At 50.1% G+C, this 14,553-nt stretch overlaps 1 protein-coding gene across 1 annotated transcript in view; it reads left to right on the top strand.

Annotated features, from left to right (window-relative positions):
- The first annotated feature begins 2,084 nt into the window (after positions 1-2,084).
- The window catches only part of LOC120404155 (coiled-coil domain-containing protein 175-like), a 44,230-nt gene continuing 31,761 nt past the window's right edge, over positions 2,085-14,553 (top strand). Inside the window, exons 1-4 of the mRNA XM_039536167.1 lie at positions 2,085-2,367; positions 9,049-9,134; positions 12,958-13,069; positions 13,287-13,422. Coding sequence (XP_039392101.1) covers positions 2,298-2,367; positions 9,049-9,134; positions 12,958-13,069; positions 13,287-13,422 — 404 coding nt within the window. The 5' untranslated portion in view covers positions 2,085-2,297. The remainder of the gene's footprint in view (positions 2,368-9,048; positions 9,135-12,957; positions 13,070-13,286; positions 13,423-14,553) is intronic.

Raw genomic sequence — 14,553 nt, 5'->3', positions numbered from 1 at the left:
AGCCTAGGTCTGTTGTGTGTGCCACAGTTGGCATCACAGTCTGTATAACCTGTAGGTCTGTGTCGGAGCTGGCAGCAGTCTGTATGTCTGTCTATCCCATGGCAGGCAGGCAGCACTGTCTGTATGCTCTGTAGGTCAGTTTGTCTGTCTCGGGGCTGGCAGCATAGTGTGTATGCTGGGTGGATGGGTGAGTGAGTGTGTCAGTCTCCCTGTCCCAGGGCTAGCAGCACAGTCTGTGTAACCTGTAGGTCTGTCTGTCTGTCTGTCCCAGGCTGGCGGCACAGTCTGTGTCACCTGTAGGTCTGTCTGTCTGTCTGTCCCAGGGCAGGCGGCACAGTTGCCACGTAGGTCTGCCTTTCGATTTTAGGGATAGTGGCACAGTCTGTATAACCTGTTGGTCTGTCTCTGTGTCCTGGGGCTAGCAGCACATTCTGTATAATGTTAGGTCTGTCTGTCCCAGGGCTGGCAGCACAGTCTGTGTAACCTGTAGGTCTGTCTGTCTGTCTGTCCCAGGCTGGCGGCACAGTCTGTGTCACCTGTAGGTCTGTCTGTCTGTCTGTCCCAGGCTGGCGGCACACTCTGTGTAACCTGAAGTTTGTCTGTCTGTCCCAGGGCTGGTGTCAGAGTCTGTGTCACCTGTAGGTCTGTCTGTCTGTCCCAGGCTGGCGGCACAGTCTGTGTAACCTGTAGGTCTGTCTGTCTGTCCCAGGCTGGCAGCACAGTCTGTGTAACCTGTAGGTCTGTCTGTCTGTCCCAGGCTGGCAGCACAGTCTGTGTAACCTGTAGGTCTGTCTGTCCCAGGGCTGGTGGCTCAGTCTGTGTAACCTGTAGGTCTGTCTGTCTGTCCCAGGCTGGCAGCACAGTCTGTGTAACCTGTAGGTCTGTCTGTCCCAGGACTGGTGGCTCAGTCTGTGTAACCTGTAGGTCTGTCTGTCCCAGGACTGGTGGCTCAGTCTGTGTAACCTGTAGGTCTGTCTGTCTGTCTGTCCCAAGGCTGGCGGCACAGTCTGTGTAACCTGTAGGTCTGTCTGTCCCAGGACTGGTGGCTCAGTCTGTGTAACCTGTAGGTCTGTCTGTCCCAGGACTGGTGGCTCAGTCTGTGTAACCTGTAGGTCTGTGTCTGTCTGTCTGTCCCAGGACTGGTGGCTCAGTCTGTGTAACCTGTAGGTCTGTCTGTCCCAGAACTGGTGGCTCAGTCTGTGTAACCTGTAGGTCTGTCTGTCTGTCCCAAGGCTGGCAGCACAGTCTGTGTAACCTGTAGGTCTGTCTGTCTGTCCCAGGCTGGCGGCACAGTCTGTGTAACCTGTAGGTCTGTCTGTCTGTCCCAAGGCTGGCGGCACAGTCTGTGTAACCTGTAGGTCTGTCTGTCTGTCCCAGGCTGGCGGCACAGTCTGTGTAACCTGTAGGTCTGTCTGTCCCAGGGCTGGTGGCTCAGTCTGTGTAACCTGTAGGTCTGTCTGTCTGTCCCAGGCTGGAAGCACAGTCTGTGTAACCTGTAGGTCTGTCTGTCCCAGGACTGGTGGCTCAGTCTGTGTAACCTGTAGGTCTGTCTGTCCCAGGACTGGTGGCTCAGTCTGTGTAACCTGTAGGTCTGTCTGTCTGTCCCAAGGCTGGCGGCACAGTCTGTGTAACCTGTAGGTCTGTCTGTCTGTCCCAAGGCTGGCAGCACAGTCTGTATAACCTGTAGGTCTGTCTGTTCCAGGACTGGTGGCTCAGTCTGTGTAACCTGTAGGTCTGTCTGTCCCAGGACTGGTGGCTCAGTCTGTGTAACCTGTAGGTCTGTCTGTCTGTCCCAAGGCTGGCAGCACAGTCTGTGTAACCTGTAGGTCTGTCTGTCTGTCCCAGGCTGGCAGCACAGTCTGTGTAACCTGTAGGTCTGTCTGTCTGTCCCAAGGCTGGTGGCTCAGTCTGTGTAACCTCTAGGTCTGTCTGTCTGCCCAGGGGTGGCTCTAGACATTTTGCCGCCCCAAGCAGGGCAGGCAGGCTCGCAGGGGCCAGGCGTGCCTGCGGAGGGCGGCCGAAGCTGCGGGACCAACGGACCCTCCGCAGGCATAACGCCAAGGCAGCCTGCCTGCCGCCCTCGCCGCCACCGGCAGAGGCCCCCGCGGCTTGGCGTGCTGGGGTCTGGAGCCGCCCCTGTGTCTGTCTGCAGGCCCCGGCCCCAGGCGAGCCCCCAAGCCGCCGCCCGACGCCCGCCCTCTAGTCCCAGAGCCCGGCCTCCGTTCGGGGCCGCCCGAGGGCTCGCAGCGTCCGGTTCCCCTGGCAACCTCGGGGCCTGCTTCGGGTGCGGCGGCGCGATGGAGACGCCCTGCCTGGGGGCCCCGGCCCCGGCCGCGCTCGCTGCCCTGAGCCACCTGCACGGAGCGGGTGAGCGGGGCCCAGGGGGTCGCTTGTGGAGGCCCCAGTAAGACGCTGCGGGAGGCAGCGTCGTGCCTGGGGGCGGCGAGCTCCGGGCTGGGCGCGGATCCTGGGTGGGGCCCCAGGCTGCGCGCGGGCTCCTGAGGGGAGGGACGGGGACGCTGGGCTGGGCAGGGCTCCTGGGTGGACGCCGGGCTGGGCAGGGCTCTGACGGGGAGGGGATACCGGGCTGGGCAGGGCTCTGTGGGGGAGGGGAAGGGGATACCGGGCTGGGCACGGCTCTTTGGGGGAGGGGCACCGGCTGGTCTTGGCCCCAGAGCAGAGGGTGGCTACATAACACTCAGGTGTCATTTGCCCTCTCTCTGGTTCTGAAGGCCAAGGGGGTTAGTGACACTAGGGTGTAAATTTCCCCCTTCTCCAGCCCCACTGTGGGCTCCAGACCAAGAGCAGCCCTAGGGGAGTGCGATGGGGTGAGTTGTTCCCCTGTCCAGCCCCACTGCCAGCTAGTTGGGGGGGTCCCAGAGGCAGAGCAGGGGATCAGCTCTTCAAGCATATGTCTTTTGCCTCCTGTGGATCCAGAGGGGTTAATTTGTTGGGTTATGGGGGTGAAACAATGGCTCATCCCACTGGGGGGTTCCCTTCCCCATCCAGATGGATTTTCGGGAAACTCCATGAGGATTCAACCCCCAACTGCCCCATTCCCATCCCACAGGTATTTCCACAAGAGGGTATGCCCTGGGCCAATGTTATTACAGGACAATCTTTGCAGAATTTTTTTCATGTGTGTAAGTAGGAAAAGCTCCCTTGGGAGGCATATAGTTGGGATGCTTTATATGTATTTTACAGTATATATTTGTTCATATATATCCACACTATGGCAGGCATATTGAGACCCCTATTCCTCAATGAGCTTCCTGTGCGCAGACCCCTGTATCCATGCAGAGCTCATTGTGGCATCAGGGCCTGATTTCAAAAATCGGTATTATTCAAATTTATCAGTTACACATTATTTTAGTTATATCTATAAAATAGGTCTAAAATATTATTTATGTCTGCCATTGCTATGGGCTGTCTTGTTTCTAATTGACCCAGGAGGTGTCTGTCTATTCATCTGACTGCCATATGCATATAAATCAGAGAACTAAATCCTTCAGAAATTAGCATTTGTGGGGGTGGGTAATATGTGTAGACAATACATTTCTTTGGTTTGATTGTCACGTACACAGCCATCTGGTTTCTCTGTGGGACTCAGACTTTTTGGCAAGCAAATATTTAATGATCTGTTTAGGTCCCTAGATCCTCATGTTGTTCTACTGCTTCTTATTTTTGCAAACCATTCTTTTAAAATCTTCTTGATCAGGTAATGTTTCCACACGTGTAAATCCCCTGTACCTACACATTGCGCTAGCCCATTGGGAAAACCATACATGGCAAAGAATCCTTCTTTGACCTCTATTTCTGCTGATACATTAGAGAAGTGAACACATTTCACACACTGGGCAAATATTGCATTCAGGTGCTGAGACAGGTGGTGTGAGACAGATGCCTGTGGTCTCCTATGATCTTCTGCAATGAGCGCATGGCATCTGAAGGAAGAAGGCACTTTGACAACCCCTCAGAATACAGAATCCTTTGGGCCTTAAGAGTTTGAAAAGTCCTTGAACTGACTTGAGTGTTAATTTTGTTCAGGTGATATCTGACAAGAAGCTGGTTGTGGTGCTCCCGAAAGGCTTTGGAAAATAAATCTGCCATCTGAAAGCACATTTATCACTACACCTCTACCCCAGTATAACGCGACCCGATATAAGGCGGGTTCGCATACAAGGCGGTAAAGCTCTGACATGCTGCTTTGAGTAGCGTGTTAAGAGTGCCGGGCCAGGCCGGGGCCGAGGGGTTCGATATGGGGCAGAAGGTCTCCCCACTCCCAGGGTCTGGGGGGCAGGAGCTGTGGGAGGGCACTTTTGGGGGCCCCACAGTCCCAGAGTGGCCCAGGAGATTAGCAGGGGGCCGGGAGCAGCCCGCTCTGCTTCCCTCACCCCGGCCTCAGCTGTGTCATTCGGGGGAAGGGGTTTGGGGGAAGGGATCCACACACCCCCCACTCACCTGCGGCGGGAAGAGCGCCATGGCTGGGAGGTGGCAGAGTGGAGCGGGCTGGGGCTGCGTCGCTCCGCTTCCCACCGCAGGTGAGTGTGGAGGGCGTCCTTTCCCCAACCTCCCCGCACTCACCGGTGGTGGGAAGTGGAGCAGTCCAGCCCCAGCCAGCTCCACTCAACCAGCTCCCAGCTGTGGTGCTCCACTTCCCGCCAGGCAGGTGAGTGCAGGACCTTTCCCCAGCCGCCCCCCAGCAACACGGCTGGAGCTGGGGCAAGGAGAGCAGAGCGGGCTAGGGCCGTGTCGCTCTGCTTCCCACTACAGGTGAGTGCGGGGGGGCATCCTTTCCCCAACCTCTCCACACTCACTGGCAGCGGGAAGCGGAGCGCCATGGCTGGGAGGTGGCGGAGTGGAGTGGAGCGGGCTGGGGCCAGGCTGCTCCGCTTCCGGCCTCTGCTAGTGAGTGCCTGTCGGGGCGGGGGGTGGTGGATAGGGGTCGGAGCAGTCAGGGGACAGGGGGTGGGGTCCTGGGGGTGATTAAGGACGGGGATCTCTGGAGGGGTCAGTCAGGAAACAAGGACCCGGGGTGGGCGGGGGCAAAGCACATTTGATATAACGCGGTCTCACCTATAACATAGTGAGATTTTTTGTCTCCCGAGGACCACGTTATATCGGGGTAGAGGTGTATATCTGTCACATGAAATAAAACCCACTCTCGGGACAACAGAAAGGGCTAGAAGATAAAACACTGGGAAACTTCAGCAATCAGTAGTTTGCTGCTAAAGCCTTCGTGTAAGGAGGTTTAGTAGGTCTCTCTAGTTTAAGTTGGAGGCATGTTGGCAGGGCTTTCTGACAACCAGGTTGAGCCCATTATCCTTGGCACCATACAAATATATAATAAATGTCAGTCCCTGCCCGAAGAGTTTACAATCTAAAAGACAAGATGTAACAGAGGGATGAGACAAACAAGTGGGTCGGAATGGCATGAGATGGCATAACGTAAATATAATAGGATGTGACAATGCTTAGCCGGTAGTAGTGACCACAGCTCTCTACTTGCTTGGCCATTATCATGTTGCAGTTTACCATTTGTGTTATGGAGGAAGTGAGTTTTGAGGAGGGACTTAAAGCAGGACAAGATGATAGCTTTATGGATTTTGATTGGGAGCTTTTCTCATGTGTAAAGGGCGGCCTGGCAGAAAGAGCATGTCAGAAAAGTGAAGAATTGGGAGATCAAGGCTGGTGTTGTTGAGATAGTGAAGGTGGGAGTCAACATTATGATAACAGATCAGTTACATGGAGAGGGGCTAAACCAGTGGTCCCCAATCTTTCCGTGTGGCGGGCGCCAGACGAGTGGCCGCTGGACAAGCAGCTGCCGAGAAGTGGCAACGCCAAGAAGTGTTGCCACCGAAATGCTGCCGAGAAGTAGCGTCATCAAGAGGCGTCACCAGCATTTCGGCAGCTGCTTGTCCAGTGGCCAGTAGACGGGCACACATAGATGCCCCGGCGGGCACCATGGCAAGGACCCCTGGGCTAAACTATCGAAGGTGGGGGGCTTTGTAAGTAAGGACAAAAAGGTTGTGGTTGATGTACTGGAAACAGGGAGCCAATGGAGAACCTTAAAAGGGATATGTGACATAGTCAGTGCAGTGAGTCATGAAGATGATCTTAGCAATAACATTTTGAATGGATTTGAGGAGAATGAGGTACCAGGCATTGAGGTCAGAGTGTTGATCACAGTCGTTAAGGCACAGAATGGTTAGGTCTTGGACAAGAATTTTGGCAACGTGGGCAGATGGATCACTTGAGGATTATCTGTTCTGTCCATTCCCTCCGAAGCACCTGACATTGGCCATTGTCGGAAGACAGCATACTGGGCTAGATGGACCTTTGGTCTGACCCTGTATGGCTGTTCTTATGAGAGGAAAAGTCGACTTTTGGAGATGTTGTGGAGGAAAGAAGTGGCAAGTTTTAGACATGGCCTGAGTGTGTGGGTCAAAGGATAGGGCCACATCAAAGAGGAAGCTAAGATTATGTTCTTGGGCAACAGGAAGGATGACTGTGATGAGAAAGTAGAGGTCTTTGGTAGGGAGGGAGAATAGATCATGTTAAGTTTCATTTGACAGCTGAACATCCACAAGGAAATGTCAGAAAGACAGGCTGAGAGTTTGAATTTAGTTGGACTCAGGTCCAGAGGGGAGAGAAATTTTTGTGAATTATTAACATAAGGATGGTAATTGAGCTGCGATTGAGCTGGATGAAAGTCACTCAGAGATAAGGTGTAGGAGGAGCAAAGAAGAGAGCTGAGGATGGATACCTGCATATATTGCCTTGTCACCAGCAGAATCTTCCTGTGGATAAAGAGTACTTTTCTGAGTTTTGCAGGTTCCCATTCTAAGCCTGTGTTTGGTTGGGATTTACCTCCTTTAAAAAAATCTACATACCACTTTGTAAGTGGGCACTATCCCATTTAACAAATGGTCCTGAATGTAAGTATGCCAGAAAACTGGCAGATGTATTGAGTCAGATAATAAATGGCTGCACTTTCTTTCTTCCCCGCCCCCCTCCAAGGATGTGGAAGCAGCAGTTCGTAAAGAGTTTTCCCATATAAAGTTAAAGAGATCTACCATTGAGGGCTTGACATTCATAGTCAGCTGCCTATAGGCTGCCCCAGTGGGCCACCTAGCTCAGCCTTTTTGTCTGCAAAATTGGGTGGGGAAGAGGAATGTAAGAGGAGAGACCACCACCATGGAAGGCAGAGAGAGAGGGTGGGGAAACAAGGAAAGACACAATGAGGGAGGGGAAGGACGGCAACACAAAATAGGAGGATACATTATAACGGCCTGTAAAGGGGACAGTTTTAGCTTTTGAAGTAAACATGAGGTAGAGAAAGAAGACCAAATAGATAAAAGGAATCAAGAGGGAATCTGGGAGAGAGGACAGAATTAAAGCAATGGAAAAAGGTAAAGAGAAATCAAGAAAAGACTTGACAAGCAGCGGTGTAATTAGTGACATTGATTTTTATTTTTGCACAGTATGCCCTACATTTATCCTGTTTCTGGGGAAAGTGGCTCACAGATCTGTTGATCTGCAAGCAATAGAGAGATTGTGATGACAGAATGTTGTTGTTGTTGAAGGGACTTGTCTCTAATTGCTGCTTACTGCTGGGCCTATAGCGCAGGGCCAAATTCTGCTGTGATTTACCCCCCATGCAAGCCAACTATATCCAATGGACTTCCCTTCTGATCTCACTTATGCTGGTTGAATCATGTGTAACTTAATTCAAGTCAAAGGAGTTACACCAGCATAAAAGTGGTAGATCGTCGGAATCAGACGGTACACAGGGCGTAAGTTAGAACTTGGCACAAAGGCCACTAACTTGAGGTAAAATTCTAGTGAAGACAAGGCAGTTTGTAGTTTTCACCCAAGTTAGCAGGTCAAATGAAGAATATGAGAGAGCCTAGAGTTTTACTTAGAGTTAAATATTATGAGTTAAGAACACACCTTTTTTCCTAGTGAAGACACAGCCTCTATTTTGTGGTCACAAGTTCACGACAGCCCCAGCTCAGAACTAGAACCCCTGTTTTATGGGACCTCAGTAGGCCAAAGTCCTTCCAATTTTTCCTTAAGGATGGGGCCCTCTGTGGACCAGAGGTCCTGTCCATTTGCTGGATCACAAAGAAGGCTATGGATCAGGTTATTATCAAGCTATTTAACCAAAAAACTTTCTTTGCCTGTTGGTCACTGGAGAATCCAGTTTGAACTAGATTATGTGAACCTCTCCAGGGGGTAGCTTCAAAAGGCGTCGCGAGTAGCTCATAGGACAGGGGTTCTCAACATTTTCTTTCTGAGGCCCCCTAACATGCTATAAAAACTGCATGGCCCACCAGTGCCATGACAACTGTTTTTACTGCACAGAAAAGGTCATTGTTAAGGGGTAGCAAGCATGGCAATTGTCCAGGGCCCCACACCACAGGGGGCACCATGAAGCTAAGTTGCTCAGGCTTCAGCTTCAGCCCCGAGTGATGGGGCTTTCTGCCCTGGGCCCTAGTGAGTCTAATGCCGGCCATGCTTTGCAATCCCCCTGAAACCTGCCCGCGGCCCGCCAGGGGGCCCCCAACCCATGGTTGAGAACCATTGTCCTAGGAAACCAGATTCATATGTATTGGCCCAAACAGTTCTTTGAAGATCATAATTCCTCCCAAATATTGCATTAATCATGTCTTCTTCCTAAAAAAGTTCCATACAGTCTCACAATACATAAATCTTTACATTTTAATACAATGAACTCCTAAACTACTTAAGCCTAATACAGTAGGGTTTAGCTTAGTTCAGTAAGGTTTATCCAGTATTTTGTCATGTCTGTCACACTATGTTCCCCTAGAACTTTATACTTAATTTCTTATATCTTTGATCTGAGGAATGTAAAAGGTGCTGCCCTAGTTTAGAACCATGGCAGTAATCAATTTAGCAAATGTTTTGGAATAAAGCTTTCTCTTTTAGAATAACACGTATAAAGGAATGTAGCTGTATGAATATATAATTTTAAGGTTAAGGGAAAAAATTGAAGCTTTAAATGTTACAATGTTTTTAATTTAGAAATACAACTGAAAAATGAAGCGTATTCCTTCAGTGAAGAAGCTGTGCAGCACCTTGAAGATGCTATTGAAGCTATTAAGAAACTGGTAACATAAAACCTGAAGTATAAAGTATTTAGAGTCACTTGTACGTGAGAAAGATTTACAGTGTGAAATGAGTGAAATGAATATTTTACTGTTGTATCATAAGCAACTTTCTGCTCTGAAGGTCAGATTCTCCCGTCAGAGAAGGGAAGACAACTCCAGCTGAAGTCAGTGGAAGCTGTGCATGCACTTTGCAATGTGCACAATTTGGCCGTAATAATATAATCCAATTAATCCAACCCTACCAGGATACATCACACAGCCAGGGAAAATGTGGGATTCTGTTACTTTGGAGCAGGGGCAGATGTAACCTCCCAATTGAATGGGTGTACTGTACCACATCCAGCCCTGCTCCTGCTCCCTCAGCTGCACATGCAGCCTTGATCCCCTTCTCATCTCCCCCAGGATGTAAGGAAGTTGCCATTACAGCCTGAAGTGGGAGGGAGTGTACTAATGAGGTACCCCTTCCCCAGCAGCAATGGCACAGGCTCCCCCTGGCTTTCCCCACATGACAGCTCCCTGCCAGGCTGAATAAGAACAACCTGACTTGCCTCCACTGCCCCCCACCTAAATCCTTAGTGCTCTCTGCTTATTCAAGGCTTCCTGTTGGTCTATGGCACTGAGAGGAGCTGCAGTGTGTTCTGGCAGGAGACCCAGGAAGGCAGAGTTGGACCTGGATGCTGGCCATGCTCCCCCCAAGCAGGAATGCTCCCTGTCCACCCTCTATACTTTTCATGCTGGCTCGAGGCTTCCTGCAAGTGCTTGGCACTGAGAGGAGCTGTTGCAGGTTCTGGCAGGAGAAGGGATCTGAGTGCCAGTTGGGAGACATGAGATGCAGTCATGGAAGTGCACATGTGGGCTCGATGTCTGTGGGTGCAGTTGCACCCATGGACCCTGACTAGAGCTGCCAGTGCTTTGGAGGACTTCCCTAGGACTAGGACCAGTTCACACTTTGTGTAAGTGTATGCACTTGCACTGAAGTCAAGAGAGGAAGGATGCTCTTGTGGTCAATGCAATGGAGTGGGACTCCAGATCTGGGTTCCCAGCACTCTCATAGACTTCCTATTTTAGTTTAGAGCAAGTGATTTAGGCCCCAGTCTTTCAATGAGCTTGTGCAGGTGGAACCTCACTGAAATTAATGGGGCTCCACATGAGTGCAAAGTCTGTTTGTGAAGAGCTCTTTGGAGGGTAACGGCCTTATTCTTTCACTTAATCCCATCTGTATGAATGAGAAGAATACCTCTGTGTCTCATAGGGATATTGTGAGGATACATCCATTATTGATTGTTAGTTGCCCAGATGCTACAGTGATGAGCACTATAGAAAAGCCTGTATTAAAAAATAAAGCAAATAAGTAATTTTGACCTAGGTGTTTTCCCCTCTGACCCCAATGCACTCTTCCCTGGAGCAACTCTTAGGGACCTTCACTACAGAGAGAGAAGAACTCCCATGTGCATGGTTAGGGTGTCATCTGTGATATTTCTTAACTGGGAATGGCTGTTCATAGGTGATTGGCATCTGTCAGAAGGCCATGGTAGACATTAAAGCCAAAGTGGTTTCAAATAAAAACATTTTAATTTTTTTTTTTAATTTATCCATTGGTAAATGTAAATCTCTTATAAAACTCTCCTTTCCTCCTTCACTACTACTCTCTAACTCACCTATTTCAACCCTCCTCTTCAGCAATTCTGTCATGGAGGTTGTAGAAGTCACAGATTCTGTGATTTTTCCATGACCTCCATGACTTTGGCAGCTGCAGTGGCTGGTGCGGCTGACCTCAAGGCTGGCAGTGCAGCTGGCCCCGGGCCTGACCTGTGGCCAGCCACACTGGCGGTTGCTCGGGTGGCCTTGGGCAGCTGGCCCTGGGGAGTACCCGAGCAGCAGTCCCGGGGGCAGCCCCGGGGAGCGCCCCGGCACTGCGACCTCGGAGTAGCAGGTGGCTGAGAGCAATCACCCTCCTCGGCCAGTGCAGGGGCTAGCTAGTGGTCTCTGGGACCCCCCCAGACCAGCGGTGTCCTGTGGCTCCCCACAGCAGCAGCACCCCCAGGCCCCAGGAGCTGCTAAGTTTTAGTCAGGGGTATTTGTATAGTAAAAGTCATGGACAGGTCACGGGCCATGAATTTTTGTTTATTGCCCGTGATCTGTCCATGACTTTTACTAAAAAATACCTGTGACTAAATCTTAGCCTTATTCATCTTATTAATCAACTTATTCATGAGTTATTTTTATGTTACTAGCTTAGTTCAGTAAGAGTGAACTGAGTGTTTTCTTTTTCACTTTTACTGCAAATTGAGGATATAAGTCCTCTCCCGTGAAACCTTCACATTCTCATTGTGTTTCTTGTATATTATTGCCCACTCTTCAGTCTTTCTGCACTTAAGGAGAGCAGTGGGTACTGGGCGTAAGTGTAGGCATGTAGAATTGAGTATTTGAGGAATGTGCTTAGGCTACCTCTTTTTTTCCCCAACTTGCTTAGGCTGCTGAAGATAGCTGTTAGCAGGGGTGAAAGGACTTACCGGTACGCCAGAGTCCTGGGCAGAAGCGGGGCCTCAACCGGAAGAGGCAGGGCCTTTAAATCAAGATTTAAAGCTCCAGGGCTCCAGCTGTGTCTGGGAGCCCCCGGGCCTTTAAATCACCCCTGGAGCTTTAAAAGATTTAAAGGGCCCGGGGCTCTGGCCGTCGCTACTACAGCAGAGCTCCAGGCCCTTAACCCTTTAAATCTCCGACGGAGCCCTGCCGCCGCTACCCCAGGGTTCTGGCAACCGGGCTCAGGCGGTGATTTAAAGGGCCCAAGGCTCTGGCAGCGGGGAGCCCCTGGCCCTTTAAATCGCCACCTGAGCCCCGCTGCCTGAGCCCTGGGTGGCGGCGGCAGGGCTCCAGCAGTGATCACTGCCAGAGCCCTGCTGCTACTACCCCGGGGCTCGGGCAGCAGGGCTCAGGAAGCAATTTAAAGGGCCCTGAGCTCCGGCCACTGCGGGGAGCCCCAGGCCCTTTAAATCGCCAGCCTGGGGAAGCCGGTCCAGTCCGACATGGCGTAGTGGCTCTTGCCGGTACGCTGTACCGGCCTGTACTGGCTTACTTTCACCTCTGGCTGTTAGCAAAACTGAAGGGAAGACACAAAAATGCAGGTCAGGCATTAGGCATAGTTCTTGTAGGCAATTTCCTAGGTCACCACTTATTTATGGACCAGCCATTCTTCCCCACCCACCTCCAACTGGAAGCTGTATCAGCACAGCACTGACCCAACTCCCCCACCCTCCCACTGTACAGTTTCAGGGGGTCTGCCCCTTTAAGAGCTCCTCTCAGTCTCAGCAATGACTCTAGCCTAGCTTTGATGGGTGCCTATTTAATGGGGCCTCCAACACACCCACCCTAGTGATCCACAGTCAGGAGCTGACCCGCCAGTGTGCCAGCCCAGGATTTGAGGGTTTTTTTCTGACACTTAATTATCCCTCCCCCCCCCCCGCCAAAAAAAAACAACCCCCCCCCCAGAAGCTGAGAGCCAGGATCTGCCCCAGCAATGTGGTTCTGGCACAGCTGCTCCCCCAACACAGCTTTTGGAGTGGGGAGAGGGTCTGGCCCTTTAAGGACTGCCCCACATGAGAAGCCTGGAGCTGCCGCACCAGCATGGCTCTGGCCAGCCTTCCATGGGACAAGGTTTTTTGGAGGGCAACTGGAGGGTGGGCGTGCCTAGGCTAGTGTAGCCATGTATAAAGGGGGAGAATTTAGAGTTTAGAAGCCCCAAAGCACTTTTTCATATATTGTTCTGTTAAGTGATTGAGGTTGAATCTAATCTTTCCATGATCATCTATTTGTTAATTGTCAGGAAAAATTAAGAAGACATACCCTTGAACTTCTAGAAGAGGAGACCATAAAAAATAGTAATCTCCGTTTAAAACTCCAGAATCTTCCAGAAGTGGTTACCAAGGAGTTGGAAGGTAGTGTCAAGTTAACCCACTCTGAGAATATAAGTGGGGAGACAAAATGTATCCCTAAAGTAAGAGAATCACAGCTGGGAACGACCTATAGTTAACAGCTCCTACAGTAATGCATTAAAGATTACAGAAAATAAGCCACATTCAGATTGTTGTTATACATGTTTTTGGGGTGGGTTTTTGGTTTTTTTTGCAACAACTGCACATATTATTTTTCTAGCTCTTGTTGCTGCAGCCCGTGAATCCAGTACTGCTAAGATAACTCAGTTGCAGACTGCACTGAAAAACGTCACGTATGAAATCGAATCCCTGAATCAGAAACAAATATGTTGTGAAACCCAGAATGCTGCTATGTGGTATGTATGTATTTGCTTCAAGCTTCAGTAAATCATATTGATAGAGGATTAAAGAGAAATGAAATGGAATCAGAGCCTGGTGAATAGTGCTTGTCCCTCGCTTCTGCAGTGAGCTGCAAATCTTCCTAGGCAGCTCTTTGCTGCAATAGCAGCCCTGCTTTTGAAGATCTTTTGTGTCACTGCCTGATGCCAACTGCCCCCTGCTGTAATGATAGACTGGCTTATAGGAAAGTGACTGCAGATCTGACTATGATGACAGTGGCAGGGGGAGAGCCTTCTGCCTGCAACAATGAATATCAGAGGACAGTCAGAATTAAAGATAGTTTTAAATTTGCAGCCCCCAGATCACCACCTGTGGGAGAGAGCTCTGAGTTAGGTGTTTATGCTGAGATAACCCCCTAATGCTTTGGAGGGAAATGCCACGCATAGCTGTGTCAGCATAAGCTCCTAGTATAGACACAACATACACTGACAGAAGGAGGAGTACTGCCAGTATGGGAACACTACTTCTCCAATCAACAGAGGGGTAGCCGTGTTAGTCTGGATCTGTAAAAAGCGACAAAGAGTCCTGTGGCACCTTATACACTAACAGACATGCATGTGATGAAGTGGGTACTCACCCACAAAAGCTTATGCTCCAATATGTTTCTTAGTCTATAAGGTACCACAGGACTCTTCGTCGCTTTCTCCAAACAAGATTAGTGATGCCAACAGACGCCATTGTCTGTCAGCACAGCTGCGTCTACACTGGGGATTTTGTCAGCATAGTATCCTGGCTAGAAAGTGTGAATTTTTCACATCCCTGAGTGACATAACTATATTGGTATAAACTTTAATTGTAGACCAGGCCAAAATCTCTGCGAACATCCCCTCATGAAGATTCCTCTTCCACATTGTCCCATTGGGATTTTGGGACATTTGCTTTGTCCATTCCAGATTTCATGTTCTTGTCACTTTCTGCCAAGGAGCTAGAGTTGTTCAAAAAGAGATCATAGCCTAGTTTTTTACAGCAGGAAAACTGATATTTTTTTCATTCCTTCGGTGTTGGAAAACAGTTCATCTATTTTTTATTAAACTTTCAGAAAATGTTCACACCTGAAGAAGTAAAACTTTGAGAATGTTATAAGCAAC

The sequence above is a fragment of the Mauremys reevesii genome, linkage group 4 (assembly GCF_016161935.1).
Source record: "Mauremys reevesii isolate NIE-2019 linkage group 4, ASM1616193v1, whole genome shotgun sequence".
In the NCBI taxonomy this organism is placed as follows: domain Eukaryota; kingdom Metazoa; phylum Chordata; order Testudines; family Geoemydidae; genus Mauremys; species Mauremys reevesii.
This window is presented reverse-complemented; position numbering and strand designations above follow the sequence as displayed.